Source organism: Molothrus aeneus, chromosome 6 (assembly GCF_037042795.1).
Source record: "Molothrus aeneus isolate 106 chromosome 6, BPBGC_Maene_1.0, whole genome shotgun sequence".
Classification (NCBI taxonomy): domain Eukaryota; kingdom Metazoa; phylum Chordata; class Aves; order Passeriformes; family Icteridae; genus Molothrus; species Molothrus aeneus.
The window spans coordinates 28,599,521-28,622,724 of record NC_089651.1 but is presented as its reverse complement, the minus strand read 5'-3'; the positions used below and the strand labels follow the sequence as shown (position 1 = coordinate 28,622,724).

The window sequence follows — 23,204 nt, the reverse complement described above, 5'->3', positions numbered from 1 at the left end:
GTTGCAACTCCTTATCAAAAGCTTCATTTCATTTGAAAACTTGAGTAGGTGCTTCTTCATTGAGCTTTCTCAGCAGAAGGGTCCTGAATGTTAGCACAATGTCCTCTAACAGCAAAGATTTAGCACACAAAGACAAATATAAAAAGACAAGCATTTCAGAAGAATTGATTGGAACATAAAAAATTTCTATGCACATGCACAAATAGACATGTAAGATGAGCTCTGCCACTATGTAGTGGTTGAAGAAGATTCTGCTATAATATTTACTCACAGGAAGGCAGCACAGCTCTTTGCGAGGAAGAGTTCTTCCAAGTTAAACTGAGAGGTTCCAGAGCAGAGGTCCAGCCTGCATGAAGGTATTGATAAACTAATCACAGAAATTTAACCACAGCTAAACAAATGTTATTTGACCAATTATCAGCTGACACTCACTACATGCCTTTATGCAGTCCTTGGAAATGAAACACAAGAGTATTACTTAGCCAAAATTGGACTCATTGTTCTGAACAGCTCATATGCCTGTAGAGTCCCTTCCAAGCTAAAGAGCCTGAAGTCATACAGGGACTCCCTGAAGCAGCACTTACCTGGTCACACACATCTAGACAACAGCACTGTTTTTCTCATTAGGATGACAACTTCTGGTACAGACAAGTGACTCTTGAAATGTTATTCCATGCTGAAGCAGTTTTGAATGTTAGAGACTGAAAAACAGTGGGATATTCTCAGTAGAATAATCAGCTTTTTTTAATTGAAAATTCACATATACAGCCCATGGTACTCTGCACAAATGGATGCAAACAAAGAGCTTCATATAATACAATGCTTTTTGGACTGATCTCACAGTTACTTATATTTACACCAGCTGAATTGCTCAGTGCAAATGTTCCCATGTCTGTTCCTGACACTGGATTAAAAATTAAGACAGTCCAGCCTGAGACTTTTTTTTCCCAGAGGCACCAAAGGCAGCTTTCTCAGTCACTCTGTCTTGAGACGGAGAGCCTCCCGCCGTTGTTTCTGAACTGTCCTGGAATCTTCCCACAGACTGGGTCCTCTGATGTTCTCCCAGTTATCCAAGTTGGATTTTTCCAGCTTCTGCAGACAAACAGCAAAAAAAAAAAAAAAAAAGAGGGTCACCTTGACAGATCCATGATTTAAAGTACATATGATTCCAAATTGATTTTTTTTTTTCACAAGAAACGCAATATCACCATTGGGTGGATGAACTTTCATCTAGTCTGCATGAGAAGTTCAGCAAGAAAGAAAAACCTAGTAGTTATCCATACAGCTACATAAATGACTAAGATAGGCATTACTGAATCTGCTTGTCAGCAGGTAAGTAACATTTAAGGCGAGGAAGCACTGCAGCATCTGAGCAAGACTGAAGATACCTTGTATTCCCTTTTTCTCCTCTCACTTTGTTTTCTAGATCTGTTCTTCAACTGCAAGTCTTCCAAACACTGAAGTAGTAGGAGTGACAAGTATTGGTCTAGCTCAAACAGAAGGATTAGTAGTTAGTGAGCTGAAGTATCCTGTCAGCAAATATACAAAGCATGCTGGAAAAGATTCGTTATCTAGCACAAAGAGAGACAGCAACGGTGCAAACCCCTTCAATCCATGTGGTTTTAACTTGAGAGAGGTATGCAATGCTTTCTGCTGACTAGTTTTCCCATGGCACCCAGCCACCACAGACAGGCCTCTTACTAAGTCATATATGAGATATGCTACCTGACTGAACTGTCAGGTATTGAAAAACTAGATTTAATCACCTTTTTTTTTGCCTAGTCCTATCATCCCTCCATAGAACTACCAATGACTTAGAGGCAACATAAATGAAGAACAGGTGCCCTTCTGACCTCACCTACCATGTGCTGCAGTCAAAGAACACAAACATGTACTGAATCTCCACAGTCCCATTGGCAGAGGCTTAGCTGTCCCTTCCCAGGGTACAGACCTCAAGTCCCACAGGGCAGCTGTGGAACAGCACATTGGACATGGAGGGGAGACTGAGAAGAGGGTCTACACCACTGCCAGAATCAGCGCTGTCCTGGGTGCTACTGAACAGGGCAACACTGCATTCCAGTAATGAATGATACTTAACTGCAGTAGGACTCAAACCTGACCTGTGATCAAGGCCTAATCTCAGCAAATGCTGTAAAAATACACCAGAAAATACTTCACCCTGCCCTGAGCCTGTGGCCTAATTTGTCTACTATCAATCATTCAAATAAATGGCAAACACCCAGGGACTTGAATAATAGTTGCAGAAAAATTCAACAGCTATAATAGAATAGACCTACTGCTTAGTTCATGTTATGTGAAAGTTTCCTGACATTTCTACAATTGAGGAAATTGAAATGAGGTTAGTCAGATATCAAAAGAAATTAGGCAACACTCTACGGAAGATACATGAGAACACAGGCACAAACATAGCAGACTTTCACAAGGTAAGAGCAACTGAACTTTTTGTTGAGTTGGCATAGGTCTTTCTGAAGAATTGTCTTTACTACTTTATACATCTTATGCTTAGCTGGTACTTCATTTCCCCAGGAGGGATCTGAACTGACATGAAAGGAGAGAGAAGGAGGAAAGGTACACATCATCCATCAGTGACTATCTCCTCTGATTGCAAATTCGGAATTTAACATCTGATTCTAATGGAAGCTTCAAGGAAACTACACTTAAAATAACCTTGTGCTTTAACTGAAAGGATGCATGCTGATTTAATTCAACACAAAGGTATCACACACCTGTGAGGAACACAACTATTCCAAAGTTGTTTGTCTCCCAAAGCCTGAACATTAATCAACTTTTAAAATAAGTACAACAAAACTTGTGGTATCTAAAGATAGGCTACATAAAGAAGTCTATCAAAAGAGACATGCGTACTGAGGATCTTTACCAAAAGGTTCATATTAATTTGTCCCTGAAACTTCACAGAGGCTTTATAGAGAGCAGGTTTGTCAAAAAACAGGAAGCATTTCAAAACTATCATATCCAAACAAATCAGTACCAGAAAATATCTTGGCAGTTTCTAATAGAAACCATAAAGGTACCTAGAAAACACACTGGAATGCACTGACAGAATAAAACAACCAAGGGTTACAATGTGCAGTGCAATGAATGGCACTGCCTGAGATGACAAATAAGATCTATTAATCAATTAAGAAATAAAGATTCTAATGCATACATAGGAAGACTATAATTTTTTATTATCATTGTATTTATAGAGATCATTAACATTTTGTGTCATGTATAAAGACTTTGTAGTATCTTACTGCAATTCAAGAAAAAAGCACCCTCCTTACTACCATGGAACAGTATCTGCAAAAATTTAGTTTGTGGGATAATTATCAGTCATCAGAAGGCAGAATGATTTGACATTCCAACTTTCTGAACTGAAGCTATCCAATTTTGGAATAACAGAGCACAACTGTTGCATGTGGATAAGCAAAAGAAGGAGTGTCACTACTGAAAGGGGATGTGAGAATCTGTTCTGCAATGCTTTCCTATTGAATAGCTATTTTCAAATGTATCTGTGCTGGTTCTGGGTGGGGTAGAGTTAAATTTTTGTATAGTAGCAAGTATAGGGATATGTTTTGGATTTGTGTTGAAAATAATGTTGGTAACACAGGGACGTTTTCATTACAGCTGAGCAGCTCACACAATGCCAAGGCTGTCTCTGCTTCTCACTCCACCCCACCAGTGAGCTGAGGGTGCACAGGAGGGGGCACAGCTGGGGCAGGTGACCCCAGCTGACCACAGGGATATCCCACACCATAGGGCACCATGCTCAGCATGTCAAGCTGGGGGAAGAAGGAGGAACAGGGGGACATTCAGAAAGATGGAGTCTGTCTTTCAAAGCAACCTTTAGATGTGATGGAGCCTGCTCTCCTGGGAATGGCTGAACACTTGCTGCCCATGGGAATTGGTAAATGAATGCCTTGTTTTGCTTTGCTTACACCAGCACCTTATGATTTAGCTATTAAACTGGCCTTATCTCAATCTATGAGTTTCCTCACTTTTACCTTTCCAAATCTCTCCCCCTTCCCATCATGAGGAGTGCATAAGCAGCTGTGTAGGGCTTGGCTGCTGGGGTTAAACCAAGAGAGTACCTTGCATACAACTGAGTAAAACCCTACCCTTTTTGCTTGGTCACTGACATGAAAATTCTTACAACAGAATCATCCCAGAATAAATAGCTACATTAGATGTAGGCTAAAGACATGCACATAGCTACACTGTAAATTCATCTTAGTGATGAGAATAAGACCAGTCCTCTTAATTAAGTGCAGCACAAGCTGCAAAGTTACACAGCTCCTTCAGATTCCCTGAGCTGTACAGTGAGAATTCAGGCAAACAGCTAGTTCTGGTCTCACATGGAGCTGAAGTAAATATCTTTCATTTTATCTGGCCAGGTCTTCTTAATTTCTTATTTCTTTTTTTCATTTGAGCCACTTGGATACTGCCTACCTAACTTTATGAAGACATCACATCACATGTTAAACTACTTCCAGCTTTTACTAAACTGAAATTCATATGAACTGGAAGGCTAAAACTCGAAATACTTCTCCCAATTCAAATGTACTAAACACTCAATCACTGGAGACTACAATGAAATGTAATCAGATCAGATCAGCAGCACTTTTCCTGCTTGTCTCAAATAGCCCAAAGGATATTGAAAATTAGCCATTTAAAGTAAGATCAGTATAGTCCATTAAATCTACTGATTCACTCCCTAAATCAGCTAAACTGCCTCTTAAGAGTACAGGACTGACAGAAGCTGTAAATTCAAGGGAAAAATGCAGTTATTCAGACAGGCACAGTGAAAAGGAAAAATATGCTCAACTGTTTGCCACACTTGACTTTTAAGACTTATCAAATGGCTTGACTGGTGCAAAGGTACCAAAAAGGACATAAAAAGACCTTCACTTCTTAAGTGCTGGTTCAAATGCCTGGCTTAAGTACAAGTTATAAGCCTCTGACAGGGTTAAAAAGATAAAATTTAGAAAGAGAGCTTGAATTCTACTCTTGCAGGATAGTCTTCATGCCCCAATACACAAACTGAAGTCTGCAGAAATTCATTTAGAGCTATTAGTGTTCAGGCTGAGTAAATTCAAGGTGGCCACTTGCAAAAATGCTTGGCTTTAGTCTCAGTTTCTCACATGTGAAAGGAGGGATAAGAGAATCCTGTTTACTTTAAAGCTTGATGAAACAAATTCTGTGATGAACACCACAGAAAGAAATAGCTCTGATGTAGAGAGCAAATTATTTCCCATCATTATAGTAAGCAAACCCATTTGCAGACAAAAGATGAGCCAGGGAAAAATATCCTCATGGCTGTAAGAGGCAGTGAAAGAATTAAACCAATTGAACAGTCTGTTTTTTAAAGGTGTCAAAAAAGCTTAAAGAGACAAAAGGTATATTGAGGAGCTCTATAATGATATATGGATGAAGAGGTACAGAATTACAGCTAACACTGAATCTGCTGTCTTGTGTATAACTGAAAATCTTCATCATCGCACTGATATGGCTTTAGTGGGGTTTTTTATATAACTCTTTCACAGAGCCATCTTTTTGACATCTCATTTTCTTAATATAAACTGGGTGTTACTTTGCCTAGGAAGTGACATAATTTAATATCTGCAATTAGTGATTTAATAATCTGGGATTTAATAGCCCATGATTAGTGATTGAATCCTCAGTTTAAAAGGAAGGGTTTTTTTTTCAATTAGAGAATGTTTAGTTTTTATGATATTAGAAAACAAGCAAGTTAGTAAGCAGCAAAATATGGCCAGAATAAGATCAGTTTTTGTTCATTAAGGGAAGAATTGCAGGGGGTGAGGGGGGACTGGCATGTAAGTATCCAGAGAGCTGCTTCTCCTTTTGGCTTTACTGAAGACTGGCAAAACCCAATAGAAGCTTTGTTGCTTAATTCAGTGGGATCCAATAGCATTCATCTATGGCACAATTAATTAACCTATGGTGAACTGGTTTAAGAGACTCTTTCCCCATGCATTATTTCCCCTTTAATTATGCCAATTCAATGATGTGGGGCTGTGCTCCAACCAGAAACAACAAAATAGTTTAGGAAAATAAATCCATACTGCTTATGAACAAATCCTATAGAAGCATAGGACTATGGAAACACTTGAACTGGCTGAAGGATGAAGAGTGAAGAGAGAAGTGGGTGAAGAGAGAAGTGAAACATCTTTGAGTGACTATTTCACAGAAGATGTGTACTGAGGAACTGCACCACCAGTTTGTCTGTGCAACCTTTTCCATATGTAAAGCATGCAAACAGGACTTGCCTCCACCTCAGAGGTGTCACAGAGTTTAATTAATGTTCACAGAGTACTGTCATAGCTTTATGTGAAGGTGTTATAGTGATACAAAGTGCTCGGTAAACTAAACAATTCTATCACTCAGTTAAAACTACATGATTACACAACCTTGAATTTTTAACGTAAGAGAAAATAACATGAGACAAACTTCCATCTGGAATTAGGCCTTGCCATGATTTCATCCTAATTTACAAGCAGTTTTCCTTCTTAAAATTCAGAATCTCTTAAAAACCACAATAAATCTCAGAGGATAATCCAGTGCTATTTATGCATTACAGCTGCAGATCACCCAAGATGGACTTCTCAGTCCAAAAGATTCACAAGCTTTATGACAAAGTCAAAACAATGCATGCATCAGAGGATAATCCAGTGCTATTTATGCATTACAGCTGCAGATCACCCAAGATGGACTTCTCAGTCCAAAAGATTCACAAGCTTTATGACAAAGTCAAAACAATGCATGCATGGGTCATTTACTTTCAGTGTATCTTCTTTTCCTAAGCAAAAACGAAACTCAGAAAGGTCCAACATAAATAATAGCAGGATTGCAGTAGTACAACTTCAAGATCAAACATCCCAAATTCAGTGAATTCCACATTTAATTAAGCAATTAGGTACATTTAGGATAGTTTTAATTTCTCTCATATAGAAAAGTTTTATCAAGCTATGGTTATCCTGCCCCAGAAAGGGAGGTGGTGCTTACTAAGATTTATCCCTAAATTCACTACTTGGGAGACCTAGCCAAGTCAACAGCACCAAGGAATTTCCCAAATCTGACTCCTTGTTCTTGCTAAGTTTATATCATACTAAACTTTGTAAAGGGATGTCCTAGTTACTGCAGCACAAGTCTCTAAAATATAAGCAGCCAGGGACAGACTTTTGGGATGTTTGCAGCATCTTTATCAACTAAATAAAGGTGAACTTGACTGAAGGGGATGTGTGATCTTTAACAATGCAGGAGACCAGTAAGAGTAAAAAAATTACATTTCTTTTGCTGCTAAGACCATACAGATCTCTACAGCACATCTCTATCTGGAGCACAGAAAGCCCTCCTGACCCCAATGAAATGGTTTATTTCAAACAACTTCCTAAGACTATGAATACTTGGAAGTGTGGACATTTTTTTACCTTCTGTATATAAAATCTGGCACAGTCTGTCCTTCTAATAAAGATAAAAAGATACTCTAATAAAAAAAGGATGAGGTGTACCAGGATAAAAACATATGAGACCCATGAGTCACACATGGTGTTTTTCCTTCCGAAGAGATATGAAAAACAAGGTTTCTTATGTGAGAAGGAAAAGCTGCAATGAACACCACAGCAAAAGACTAAGAGATTACCACAACAAGAAATGATCAGTTACCACCATGAAACTACTAACTGAAGCGTGTGGACATAAGAAAAGAAACAACTAGAGAAGGTTTACAACAGTGTCAAATTAAACTTAAATCCAGGCCAGTAAGAAACTACTTTAATGTAACCACACTCCTTCAAATCAGCAGTCAACCTCACCAAGCAGCTGACCCTTCTGAATTGGTGGGCTCAATCTCCTGCCTCTCACATGCTCCCCCCCTCTACCCTGGTCTCAGTTGGTTCAGGTAACATTCACACAGTTAGTGTAGTTTAGGACTTCTGCTTCTCATCTACACTTCCCTGCTGATTTTCCACTCACCTCTCTTCCAGAATTTGCTTATCAATTTATATGCTGAAAGAGAAGGCTTTTCTCTGTTGAGAAACTATGATTTGGGCTAAACATTAACAGGGCAATTTCAAATCTTTCAGCCATAAATAGTTTTTCAGTAATATCAGTGGCTACTGTTTGATTTGTGCTGTTGTGCAATTTCTCATAGGGGAAAACATCCTCCTGTTTCTTCTCTACAGCTAAAATCCCTTTTCTAATTGATGAGGACAATAATAGGAGCATTATTCCCATTATTCCCACCAGTAACAGTAAAGCTACTTCTCAGCAAAACTGCTGAATGTACAGTTCAAAATAATATGTGAATAACTCTACCTGTCATTCTATTAGAACCAACAGGTCTTCAAATCAAATCAGAAAGACTTCTGTCTTAGAAAGATCAAGGCATCTTTTAAAATTTTTACAGCATGAAGTTTTAGAAGATAAGGTCTGGGGTCTTTCTAGAGCTGGAAGGTATGTTTGGTTTTGAAGTGCATTGTGCTTAAAGACTATTTGTGTTAGAGCTGTAAGATGGCACAGGGGGACACTGGCTCTCCAATGACTTGAGGGGAAGATGCTATAAACAAGATGGATAATTACATATTGACTAACCAACACCATTTTCCTCAGCCTGTGAACTTCTCAGTGATGCCTCCCAGCTATCCCTGGGCAAATACCAAGTTTTGCCAGACACACAATGAAGTCAGGTATTAAACTTGGGAACTTCTTCATTCAGTTTTTAGAAATTTGATTTTTTAGCTAAGAAGTGTGCAAACTCCATGCTCAACCTCCACCAGAATCTTGCATATAATTTTTCTGTTTGATCAGTAAGCCTGTTAGAACAAGCAGTAGCTAGCAGCACTCATTAACACAATAAATGAAAGAATTCAGCCATGATGTGTGCATACAACTTGCCCTACTCAAACTTTTGGGCTTTTCTGTGACTGAGACAACACACAGTGTTGGCACTAGCATGGTAAGAGGTGGTCAATTCATGTGGCATTAAAAACCAAAAAAACACACATGGAGTGCAAATTGATACTAAGGATTCTATTTTGGAGAGAGGGTGATGAGAAGAGATCATTTGTAACAGTCCCAACCATGTCGGCTGTCTGACTGATAATCACTCACCTTGTTTTCCTTCTATTAGACATCAGTGTCTTCTTACTGGATAAGGAAAGTGCAAATGAAACATATATGAAAGAAACAGCTCTCAGTTAAGGAAAAATCCTGTGCTAAGAGATGACTATGAAAGAATTTACTGGACTATTAAATAGAGATGCATCCAGAAATAACACCAGTAAAAAGTGATACCCTATGAACTTTACTCTGGAGGCTGTCTTTTTTTCCTGCAAGAGACTTTTCCACCAGAATTTTTCCCGGACCATACCCATCACCAAATTCCACCTTCATGTGTTTCTCTATGAAAAACTCTGAAGAGAGTTTATAGTTTGAACACATTGAACTATGGTACAGAAAACTATTGAGATGTCAAAAAGAAAAGTTCAAAAACTATAGGTTTGGGTATGGACTGTACATCTACTCAGAATAAAATGCCTAACACAAACTATTTAGATTAAAATCCTTTCCCAAGGCAGTTTCTATTGATGATAAAATAACAGAACTTTGTACTTCTCTACAAAACACTGTGTTGAAGACTCACAATGAAATAAAAACATAAAAGAACATGTCACAGGTGAATAAACTGAAATACAAGAAACTCAGCTTGTCCCAGACACAACATGGAGGGCAGTTGGAATCTAAGGGCTAGGCTGGACAATGCACCAAGAAAGAAGAGTGCATGGAAGGAACAGAGTGATTAAAGGAAGAAGAAAGTATCTCAACCTCTTCATTTATCTAAACCTATTTATTATCATGACACTCACTAAGGAGGGATATTTTCCCAAGATCTCCATCAGCTCTCAAACAGCTCAAGGCATTTAGCCACCACTATCTTCACAGACATTGAAGCAAATCAGTTCAGTACACTAATCTGTTAATTCTTGAACAGCAACAAAATCAGTAATCCTCTGGTACTGATAAAGACAGCAACAAGACCCTTGCAGATATCAATGACTGGCATCCAGGAATTTCTTTCTAGAGCACTCCTGCTGTCCACACACTTGGATGCAATTACTGTGTTCCTACACTGTCGCTCCCTGAAAAAAGGTTTCATCCATTCTGCTGGCCCCTGAAGATATGTCAAATAAGCAATAAGTGGCCTGAGTCTTTTTCAGAAGAGCTTATTCAAATTCTTCTTTTAAGACAGTAAATATATAGGTTATATTCCCAAAACACCTATCCAAATACCTTCTTTTAATTTTTCAACTGTCCTCAATATACATTTTAATACTGTAATTACAAGTCTTTTGCTGTAATTCTCAGGACAAACAATTAAAAAACTTCTGTCCAGAACTATTGTTGACTTTTTGTGATTTATCAAATTATTAGGAGTGAAACCTTCTCAACATTCATACTCTTTAAGTCAAGAAATCAGCATTCTCTAGTCTGACCATTTGCAGACCATTTGACTATTATGTCAATTATGCCATCCTTGCAACCAGTTGAAGGAAAACCTTGTAAAGTTTTAGTTTTGATATTTTGAAACACAGAAGACTCATTTTTCTTGCTGTTGTGTTCAAATGATCTTCCCAGCTATTAAGAACAGATCTTACTTCTAATTTTACTATAATTTCTGCAGTAAACAATGTTCAATTCCTATGACCTTCTTCCTATGGAAGTATTTATATGAAAACACCATTCTTCTCAGTCCCTTTCATATTATTTACATCTTTAACTTTCTTTTAAGGAATTTTCAGAGCCCTAAGTTAGTACAGTCAGCCTGTTCCGCAATCTGTTCTTAAAGCCCTGTTCAAAACACAGATACCAAAAGGAGAACCAGAATTTCAGTCCCAGCCTCACCAGTGCTACACTCAGAAGTAAAATCACCTGTTCCTACATCTACCATTCCTGTTCATATTCATACACTGAATTAGCTTTTGTGCCACAAGATCACACTAGAAGATCAAGCTGAATTATTTATTCACTGACTCCTAAATCTTTTTCCGAGTTGCTGCTTTTCAGAATGCAGTCTACTCTGCATTTTCAGTTTTTGAAATAAATAACTTCAGTTACTCTAAAAGGTACTTAGCACTTTTAATGGGCCCATGTTAGCAAGTTATATGAACAGCTCTCTCTCCCTGCCTTGCCACAGTTTTACTATCGCAATATTTTCGTATCACTTGCACATTAGTAATGATTTCACAATTTCTTTCACATCACTGAAAAAAGTACCCAATAGTGCCTGAATGTCCCAAATTTCCCAGAACTCTTTTAATAGTATCACCTTCCTGCCTAGTGATGATTCTCAGAAAACCATCATTCCCAGACTGAAATTTTCAGCAGCCACTGAAGTCTTCCAAGCCCATTCCTAGAACATAGCTATAAACCATCAGAGTCTAGTAGGTATTTAACATCTTGTTTGATTATTAAGGGATTTGGAAGCACATCTGATTCAAATATAAAGGACTTTTTTCTCTAAAAAAATACAGATATGTTTTCGAATGTTGCTACTTTGTCAACATAGTTACTCATTATTTTACATCCTCATTATTTTATTCTTGGTTTGCTGCAACACCATCCTCTCACCCCTGTCCTTGTCAGATTACCTGTCAGACAGCTCTGATGCCCTTAGCATCTTCTATCAGTCTTCCCTGCTTTATGACTAACTCATTTACTGTTTCCATAGCAATCCTTCACGTTTTTATTTATTGGAATATATTTTCCTCTACTATCAATTGCTATTGATTCCCACTGAATATCATATATTTGATTCAAACTTAAATGATTTTTTCCCACAGCAAAATGTTAGTAAATTCTTAAGGAAGCTTTTATTTGCTAGAAAAACCCCTAACAACAATTCTATATTTTGGAGCCTGATGTAACTGAGGCCAGATTTTTTAGTGCTTATTAGACCATTAATTTCACAGAAGTACAGAAACCAAGTGCTAGAATAAGGAATGCTATTTTGAGACTGCATTAAAAACATGAAGAGGAATGTACTATGACTGTTAAACAACCACGAGAATGGTTTTCACTCATCATAATAATCCGGTTTTTTATCTCCCTTTTTCAAACAAATTTTTGTCCTTTCAAATAAAATACTCAGGCTTTTGTCACAGGTCAACCACTTGACATTTTTTACAGTGTGTTCTACAAGGCCCAGCTCAGCAGCAGAACTACATTCACATTAGTACCAGCATCACTAGTGGACAGAGCTGTGATTTATTAGGCAAAGGGGAGCAGCAGGGTCTAATTGGTCATATGAGGACACAAAAGTGTGCGAGAGGAATGCATAAACAATGGAGAGTGTATGCAAAGGTAGCTTGCTCCTCTGGCATGTCCCAAGACACAAGATAAATGCCATTATTAACAGATCTGAGATACAAGAAATGCAGTATGAATTACACATGTAAATTCTTCCTTCCTCAAAATAGTATCCTGACCAGAAACATTCCTTTTATAGTTTGAGATATAATTTAGTAAATGAGAAGGTAAGAAAATGCCTTCATGTTAATTTCCTCACAATAAATTAGGTCTGTGATTATATCTTTTTACATCACCATGACCAGCACATCAGAGACAAAATGCAGACTTCAACATGTTTGAAATACTGGAAATGTCTTTACTTCTTGCAATATGCCCATAAGGGCATATATGTACGCTTATAGAAGAAATTATGACATTCTAGAAGAATTCCATATGAATTCAATATGTACACTTCTGTAAGGACAGTAAGATCTTGGGGAGGGCCAAAGGACATTTGCATTTATCAGGCAACCATGCTTCAAAAGAGTTGGCATGGTATCCTCAGTAACAACTGCAGATATAATGCTAATAATATTGTAAAATAAGGCTTTACATATCAAAACAGCAACTTTTTTTTAACTGCCCTTGATCTCTTATCACACCATATTTAGTAACAGCCACCAGTGTAATCCTTCAATGTGACCTATATATTGAATTAGAAGGTGTTCCTAAGGGCTGTATTTTGGACAAGTCAAAAATAAAGAAAGGAGAAAAACATCCAGCCAAACCCCTCTAGTGTGGAAAAGATGGGGTCCACAGAAAACTACTCTCCTAAATGTTAGCTGCAACGGGGTGATTGGTTAGATTTTATCCACCAGAATACAGAGGTAACAGTGACTTAAAATTGTCACACACTTAGCAGCGTGGAGCCTGCAAACTATGTGCAGGACTGCTGGTAGTTTCACAAGTTTCACTGAAGCAAGAAATTAAAGTGTGCTTGCAAGTTGGTGCCCATAATAAAGTATATATTGGTATTAGATTTCAAAACAATAATCCAAATCTATTTTCATTATGCAAATCCATTTGTTTTGTTGAACTGATCTGCCCTCTATAACACCCAAGCACTACTCTGGAAGAATTTCAGTCTGGGAACTCTCTACAGTTTAGATTAAGAAAAAGTAAGATTGCTTCTGTCATTTCTGTCCGTCAGAAAAGAGTCTCATTACCTAAGAAGGCTTGTAATATATTGTTATGCCAGATGTATTTTATTAGCATTGATTTATCCATAAAGATAATGGAATTATGGCTATTTAAATATTTTCCTTAACCTATTTACTCATCTTCTGAAGAAAGACTATGGTATATCTGAATACAGATCTGTTGATTTTGAGGTAAGATATTGAGTTTGAGATGTGGTTCTTTTTACTTTTTCTTCCACATAAACAAATCAGAGCAGGCTTACAATATATTGAATGGAAACTGAGAGACAGTAATCCCAGAAGCAATCAGAACTTAATGAATTTGTAAGTTTTGAGTCTCCATTGGAACTTTCCATCTTGTTATTCCCTGCACCAGAAAGCACAATTCTTTATAGCAGGAGGAAGCCCAAAACTATTTGCAATAATGGTAAAAACCAGTAAATATTTTGTGAAATTAGGCCTGTGAAAGTATAAAAGGTAAGTTTTATTTTTATTTCAGACAAATTACAAAACAGTAATAAAATAGTAAAATTTTATTATCAAGATCAGGTACTGCCATTTGGACACCTAAGTATGAGAGCAATGGGTGCAATCGAGATCTTCAAAGGCTTGTGACAGAAATGTGGTATGGGAAGAAAACAAAAATCTGTGTTCAGCATAAAGGCCACAGAGATAGATGAAGTGTTAGTTGGACATTTGATTCAATTAATTTTAAAACATTAAGAATAATCTTAAATAGCTTTATCCTTTGTTTCTGGTCACAGAGAGGCTTTTTCCAGTTTTTCTAACATGGCTTTTTGTAGGCCTGAAAATTTATAAGACTCTGGATACTGAACTGGTTAAAACAGACATTTTAGAACTCAGTAATATTTGAAGAAAATGCAGTGTTGAGGGAAGAGTGAACTATTTTTCTATAAAATTTTCTGAAACCATGTAAAAGGAATGACAGTTGTTTCAAAGATACAGAAGAAATAGGATAAAGTACATCATGCACATTGTTCTGTAATTTGGTCTAAAGATCATCCAAACTCATGCAGTAGAAGAGCTGACGTACATTCACACACACTCCCTCTAAGGCCAACATCAGCTCTACATTTATAAACTAGGTTAACCACAGAAAGAGTGAATTTATTTGTATCACTGTACTTGATGCCTGGAAATCAAAGTAAAGCTGTGTTCAGAAAGAAGCACTATGTGTTCAAAAACCTTTCTTTACATAAATCCTTGTTTTTATTCGACATCAGTGAGTCAAAGGCAGATGGTTGATCTAATTTTAGTTAGGGACAGATACGACCCACCAGCGGCCAGAGTAATCAAGGGTAGCCAAGGTTATGGGCCCCAGGCAACAAATTTATTTTACCTCATATTCAGATTCCAGTGTCACACGGTTCTGTTTTAATTTTTCTTTCAAAGCTGGATCAACCTGAAAGACAAATAAAAATACAGCAAAAATGTTAAGAGTATATTTTTTAAGAAATCTTAACCTCAAATAAACTGAGTACTGGTACATGCAAACCCTCCTCTCCTCTAAAAGAGTTTATGTGCCATTTGTTCCAATATCAGAACGATGAACACAGTACAAGAATTGGGCTGAAAAGAAACACATTAACTGCCAAATTATTAAATATTAAAAACACATTTTTCACTATAGCCCAACACTTGCATTACGTTAGATACTTAAATCCGTACCTGTTTAGTTTAAAACTGTTAAACTAAACAAAGCCTAATTAAATGAAACAAACACAAGAAAAATAAAATTGGGATTGTGGAATATATTATACTCCTGAATGTTGAGTTCAGGGAATAGGCATACAATGTTTCCTGGTTTTCAAAGTCTAAGCATGAGTTGAATTTCCAATTTTCTGGTGAACACACAGCTCTTTCCTAATTTTGATTCTGTACTGACAGTGCTGGTGTTTCCTGCCACCTTTCAGAGATGCTTATTGAAAGAACAAATCTAAGAACAGACATGTCAATGAACCACAGCAGAAACATTTCATGTTTTAACTTCTTCTGAGCCTGGAAGAAGTGATGTTCATCCCTCCCTTTGCTAAATAACGCCTGTCTCCCACAGGTCTAAGAGCAGAAGCTAAGGGGAAGAAGATAATTAGCATTCTTCACATTTAGAGAAAGCGTTTTACCTTCTTCTCAAACAGCCACATACACAGTATTCAGACATAGTCTTTATGCAATATAATTATAATACCAAATAAATTCACCATGAGAGAACAATCTCATTTTTAGAGCTTAAAAACCAAAATGAATGCGTAAGGAGACTGGTAATGTGTATAATTCTATATCCCTTGTACACTACTCCAACTATAACTAATCCAGTGAAGAAAACTTGTTACTCTTAATTTGCTGCTTCTTGATCTGAACAAAAAGGGCCCAGTAACCCTCATCACAACCAAGGCCCAACATCTACAAATAGTTTAGAATACAAAAAGGAGGGCATACATGTAACAGAATTTGCCCAGCTAATGAGAAGATCCACCTTCAGATTCTCTTCTAACACAAGTTCCTACTTATCAGAGGTACTTAAAATACACATCAACTATGTGAATTGATGGGAATTGCTCTGAAGAACTTCCCTAGGCCATAATGTTCCCCTTGATTACAGGCACTGTCTGCTAGCTAGCATGCAGCCTGTGAGACCTCAGTTCCTAAGGATGGATGCTCAGACAGGCAAGTCTAACACCATCTGGGCATGGCCAGAGGTTTGATTTCCCTACCTCATCAGCGATCTGGCCATAGAAATACACACATTTGCAACCTCCAGATTCATTACACTTGGGACCTAAGCCAAAATATCTAAAATGGTTAATGTTTGTACCGGATACAGCTCCCACCTTCTTAGCAATTAAAAAAAAAAAATGTAAAACAAGATAGTGTCTCTGCACTGGCCCTCTACATCAAATAAAAAATTAAATGCTCCATCTCTGTCTTGGCATCCAAGGCCTCTGTAGAAGTGCCCCTCATTAAAGATGGATTGTGTTTCTCCTGTGACCATGACCTCCAACAACAGCCATGCTTTATTAGAACAACGAACTCATCCATCACATGTGCAGAAATGCAAAGTCTCTGGGCAGCCAGACAGGCTTTGAAGCTTGCTTTCAGAGAGAGAAGAGTGATCATGGACCTCACTGTATTCAGAACTAAATGCAAACACTATTTGTTATGCTTTGTGTTCTCACAATACACATATGGACAAGGGGAAATTAAAGCTGCAGTAAGTAAGGCAGCAACAGTTTTATTTTATCCTACAGTTTCCCTCCATTTAATAATAAGGCAAAGTATCATGGTTGAAACATTGTTTTTACTTAATTAAATACAGCCAGAATTTAACTTACAAAGACAGTTCAATATCCTATTATCAAGTTTTATTTTATCAATTTTTAGTGTGTTTGTTTAATGTGTGGTGTTTGCATGGCCACATTTGTGTAAGGCAAAGGCAAACAATCAGTTAAGCTACTACTGCTTCTCCTTCCTTCCAGCCCTTTCTGTCTTCAGACTTTCTCCTGTCTTCACTCTGCTCTGCTTTCACAAAGACAGCTAAAACTGAGACACAGCTTTCCAATTTGATGCTGTAACTTTAATATTAACAAAAAGTCAGAAATGAAGAAGCCTAGTTGAAATTTCTTTTTAAAAAATACCCTGAAAATGCAAAATGAAGAGAGTGCTGCTTCTTTGGAAGCAGAAATTTTGTTTGGGAAATTAAGTTACCCAAAAAGACAAGTTAAACCCTGTTCTGAGGGCAAACTTCATATATACCTTAAGCTCACTCCACAAAACTGATTCTTTTGCCCCAAGTTCCACCAAAAAAAAAGTAAAAAAGAGGAGCAAGTATATATTTCCTGTGCCCTATATACATACTTACTCACACAGAATAATTTAAACACACTTGAGCTGGCACAGTAATTCAGTCACCTGCACTTTCTAATGCCTTGACTGCAAACCCCAGCTTTTCAGCTACCAAATGAGATGGGTGGGTTTTAAATTGTTTTAGGAACCTATACAGAAGTTGAGAAAAAGTGTATTAAAAAGTTTTGTTTCCACTGTGTTTGTACGATGCTGTGCTATCTTTGAAACATCACAAGAAAAAAAGTGAATGATGCTATATGCTATTTTCATTCTGAAAAGGCTGAAAAGGCAGATAAACATCAATATGAGCCACAATCACTGATCATAACCAGAGAACACTTCAAATGGGGGTAGAGCCAGGAAAATGGCCATGCCAGAGCAGTAGCTCTGTTGTATTACACATCTGCCGCAAGATCCAAATACAAACATACATTTTGCTTCCATGATGACTACTATGACAACACATACTGCCAAATGAGCTAGAAGTATTCAGCTATGCACTGGCAAATAGATCTTCAGCTAAATTACAGATACAAATCTGTATTAGTAAATATGATGATGACAGCAGACAAAGCCCAAATGCTGTAAGAGTCTGACAGTGTCCTCTCCACCAGTATTTAGGAGGCAGGAAGGAACAGAAGAGATATTCCTTTACAGTAGAGGACTCCTCTTGTTCAGCAAAATCTCAGCTACTCTTCTAAGATCCATTTAAATTCAGAGTTTATCTCTAAATGTAGAATTCAAAGATATGTGCATGTGTAGTTACAGCATAATTTCACATTAAATTCTTACTGAAAGACTACTGAAATACTTGATGCAAGTATTTAGACAACCTTCACAAGATGCTGTCTGCAAGGCTTTGAAATCAGTACTATAAATACAATTTTTAAAGGCTTTACTTATTTTCTTTTTCTAGGGTGTATTTTTTCCCTTTTAGCACTTGCAGTAAAAATGAATAAAACATTCTCCATATTTTGCATTATACAGGCTTATCTCATATTACATCAACTGAAAGGGCGAGGGCAAGTGCAATATAGAAAAATCTCAGAAAAGGTTTAAGAATCCAGGTTTCAAATTAGAATTTTGTCCCATTTTACACTCCCACCATTCCTTCAGGTTTACCCTTACTTAACTTCAAAAGGTTCCCAAAGAAACAGACTTTAAAAAGATCTTTAACAGCTAAAAGTAATAGAGGTTAAGCACAGAAACATTCTTAGAAATCTTAGTAGGCAGCTACTTGAGGCTGTAATAGAAACTTTTGAAATGAGGCTGATGCTTCTCATTTTAAGGCTGACATTTCAGTTTTTCAATTGGAACCTGGACAGCATTTCTAGGTGTTAAAAACAGTGCACTTTGGGGTGCAGACATCATTACACAGCAAAGCAGGAATAACTGGTCCTTGCAGCCCCTGCCAAACCAGGGACTCCTGCAGTGCCCTGTGAAAAACACACACTCATCTCAGTAAAGAGGATTTTTTGTTTGTGACACAAGTATTTTTGGTACATTTATAAACCTAAAAGTGCTGCTACTAAAAAAAAATCTCTGCTAACAATTTTGTATTGACCACAGTTCATTTTGGCTCAGAAACAAATAATACTGGTAGAGAGAAACTGAGAAATTTGTGAATGCCACTAACTTTAGCTCCAGGATAAGGAAAGGATAGCTCTTCCACAAGGGAACCCAAAGGATACCATCACTACCCATTTTGAAGTTTAGAGGCATGAAACACCTCTCCATATGGGGACAGGCTAAGAGCACCAAACTAATGAGCTTGGTTTGCTCATTCTGGAGAAGATAAGGCTTTGGGGAAACCTAAGTGTGGCCTTCCACTAAGGGGAGCTAACAAGAAAGACAGATAAACCTTTTAGTAAAGTGTGTAGCAACAGGACAAGGGTTGACAGTTTTAAAATAAAAGAGGGCAGATTTAGACGAGGTATAAGAAATATGCTTTTTATAATGAGCGTGGTGAGACACTGGCCCAGGTTGCCCAGAGAGGTGGTGAATGCCCCATGCCTGGGAACATTCAAGGTCATGCTGGATGGGACTCTGAGCAATCTGATCTACTTGAAAATCTCCCTGTTCCTTGCAGGACTGTTTTACTAAAAGAGTTTTGAAAGTTTCTTCCAACCCCAATTATTATATGGTTCTGCTAAACACAGGAATACAAAGCAGAATAGCAGTGTCACTCCTGTTGAGCATTCAGAGAGGACCACCAAGTTGACTCACATTCTTATTTTCACGGTAGCATCCCAGCTGTCCACAGAACACATATGCCTGGATCCGTAACTCAAACAGCCCATCTTCACAAGCAGCCTTTCTCTGCTATAAACGTTACTGGTTATTTGTCCATGTACTATTCGTGGCCATGGGCTTTAGAGCAAACCAAGACTTGAATATATTACATCTTCTAAAATGATGGGTTCAGTTACTACACAAGGAAACTGTCAGGAGACAGCCACATCATGAGAAGAGGATTGTGATTTTAACAGCCTCCTCTCACATCAGTCAGTGCAGCATACTGTATACTTGTGTCCTGGCAGGTACTGACCAAATATTTGCATGCCAAAGTTTTACAGGACTTTCCCTTTAGTAAGCATTTCCAGAAAAACAGTGGAAGATATTTCTACCCTAAAGCTAGTTATTTTTACTAAAACATGAGTTTCTGTTCTGACCCTGTCCTCCACAAAATAATATCCCACTGAAAAAGATTTCAGCTTTGGAAATGGGAGAAGACAGTGGCCTGAATTTAATGAACATGAATTAGGATTGAGATTTTCATTTTTTCATCTGCCCTTCCCAGCATGAATAGATGGGACACAGTTTTCCTGCAGTAACCACAGTACAGAGAGTCCACAAAATTACTGTTTATATGAAATTTTTCAATTTGTTCTCCCCACCCATTTTTTAAACTTAAGAGTAAACCATAATCACCAATTCTAGTCTCCCACAGCATATCTTCTTTGAAAACATTTATCATATGCCTAACTCCTCTAAATGGAAAATCAGCAATCTTGAGTGGATCAGTCAACTTTAATCTTCTTTGAGAAGACTCCCATAAATTGCTACAGAAATCTGTGTCATAAATATTCTAAGTTGTGGTTTATGAGCAGAGTGAGAAGCAGTAGATGGGAGAGAATAAATCCCAGGACTCAGGAAATGCAGTGTAAACTACAGCCAAGCTGACTGCTGTTCTACTTAAGAAATTAAAGGAACAAAGCTTGTAGAGGTTGTAAGGTACAACAAGGGTTGTACTTATGCCAAGCTCTTTGGCATACAGTCTTAGGTAACAGAGAAGGGCAAGGCAAAACATACCATTTTTGTGCAACTTCATTCACAACAATCCTTCAGCTACATTACTTAAATATTTAATACACAAAAACCACTTACTTAAGGCTACCTTTTTCCCTGTGAGGGTGGTGAGGCACTGGAACACGTTGCCAGAGAAGCTGTGGATGCCCCATCCTTGTAAATGCAGCCAGGTTGGATGGAGCTTTGAGCAATCTGGTCTAGAGTAAGGTGCCCTTGCCCCTGACAGAGGGCTAAAACTAGGTGATCTTTAAGGTCCCTCCCAACCCAAACAACTCCATGACTCTGTGATTCTATACTGCATAGGATACGATCCAAGAATATTGACTGGATCAGAACACTCACAAAGAGTGGGGAGACAACTGAGACTAGATGTAAACCCTAGCTTTGTGTCCTTTGAGTTTTTCCTATGATCTGCATAGAATACAGACAGCTAAACAAAAAAAACCATTTCATCCAGCCTCTGACAGAAATCGATGCAGGCATTTCCAAAGGAGCAATATAAATTGTTGTTACAGCAGCAGTTCCCAGACTTGCAGAACATGGTGCACCAGCGATCTCTCAAAATCCAAACCTTGTACTTGTTTCCAGATTGATCAAAAAAAGACCTACAATCCCAAACTCTGTACCAGACTTTTTATGCGATAATGTCATGGGAAATGCAATTAAAAGCTAATATGATGGCCAAATTATCCCATACTTCAACAAACATTTAAGCATATCTAGAGTTCTCCCATATTAGGTCAATGAAACTAACAAGGACTCTAGAATTTTCAGTTCTGAACAGGAAGTATTCATCATTTAATTAATTTTGGTATGCTTTCACATCCAGTTTGATTTTCAGTTGCACATTTATTTATATGACTTACACCAACTTAGTGCTGTAAATCTTGGCTCTGAGTATGCTAGCATAAATTTAATTTCACAGCAAAATTCAGTACAAAAAAATGTTCCTTTTGGTGTAAAAAAAAAAAAGGTGTAAATTTGTGATGCCAGTATTTAGGAAAAAAACCCCACCCTTTTGCCTCAAAATAAAATATACTTAACAGCTAGAAACAATCTAAAATGCAACTTTGGATGCAACTCCAGCAAAGTCAATTTTTTTTGGTCATTTTTTTGAAGATTCCTTTTTAATGGTTATGTACCTACTATGCAAGTCCAGGCTGGAAAACTAGTGTAAATATAGTTTATAGAGGGTTTTTTCCCTTATGGCTTCCTTAGTCATATCCTATTTTTGCACAGAATCAATCCCTTTGTGATAGCTCTGAAAAACATGAAGGTCACTTAAGTTTCTGTTCAAAGCAAGCAACTTCAAGAGAGAAATTGTGAATTGGCAGCTGAAGGCAGCATGGAAGCAGTCTGTGCTCATCTCCTCTGAATCTTTTCAGTGCTGTACTATCAGACAGAAGAGTATTGGAGAGGGTGTCCTCGTTAGTTCTGTACATCAGCAGGAATACCTGTGTCCAGGTGCTCACTGCTGTTCAATTAGGCTCACCTGTAAACTGTTCCTGGCAGCAGCTCACTTCAACCCAAGTGAAACCAGAGGCACCGTACAATAGCCAAACCACTATTTTTCACTTGGTGTGTCAGTTCAGAAACACAAAGGAATTAATTTAAAGGGAAAAGTCTATCTCATAGGAGACTAAACCTTCAATAAAAGCACTGAAGCTTCAAGAAAATAACACCAAAAAATGTTCAGAAAAACCCAGCTCCCAAGGAACTCCAAAGAATCAACCTTCTCACGTAGGAACAGAGATAGTCTGATCCCTCAAACATGATATAAAAACATAACACAGTTAAAACAAGCACAAGCACACTAACAGATTAGGAATGCTTTCCCTAATCAGAGTGAAACATCTATAAATATAGATGCATTGCTTTTCTTCTCTGTGTAAGTTAGTGCCTAAGCCCTACCTTGAACTATGTGAAAATATACATTAACTTTTTTCCTCACTGAAAATAAACAGGAATATAAAACAACACCAAAAAGTCTACCATTTTTAACCCTAAAAATGGTTTGAATTATGTTTTAAAACATCATTTTCATTTACAGTACATATCTGTTTTTTACAGAAATTTTTTGAGTAATGAAACAAATTTTGACTTTTTAATGTCTTTTTGAACAGAAACAATTCTTAGTGTCAACTCATCAAAATTGTTTTCAGTGCTCTGAAAATGCATTTCTACAAAAAATTACTACCAAATTCTAGTAACTCTCATCTTAAAATCTGCATATGTTGAAGAAATTAACACTTCTTATTCTACATTTCCCACTGCATTTAAGAGAAAATACTTTCTACACTGACATCTAGTGAAGTTTTATAGTAAGAAGAAAAATCATATTCTAATACTTTTTACTTACAAAAAGCTGTTAATTTACCAAATCATTATACTTTAAATTACTAGTCTTTCCAACACACTTGTACATCATACACCATTTTGTTTTGAAAGATATTTTGCCACTATTTTTAATAAATAACATGTTTACTTGGTCGAAGGATCAGACATTCT

General features: G+C 37.4%; 1 protein-coding gene across 3 annotated transcripts in view; it reads right to left on the bottom strand.

Annotated features, from left to right (window-relative positions):
• Positions 1-719: 719 nt before the first annotated feature.
• COX16 (cytochrome c oxidase assembly factor COX16) overlaps positions 720-23,204 on the bottom strand; it is a 46,316-nt gene continuing 23,831 nt past the window's right edge. For all 3 annotated transcript variants that reach the window (XM_066551320.1, XM_066551321.1, XM_066551322.1), the window contains 2 exons: positions 14,887-14,949; positions 720-1,092 (listed from right to left, as the gene is read on the bottom strand). In XM_066551320.1, coding sequence (XP_066407417.1) covers positions 976-1,092; positions 14,887-14,949 — 180 coding nt within the window. In that variant the 3' untranslated portion in view covers positions 720-975. The remainder of the gene's footprint in view (positions 1,093-14,886; positions 14,950-23,204) is intronic.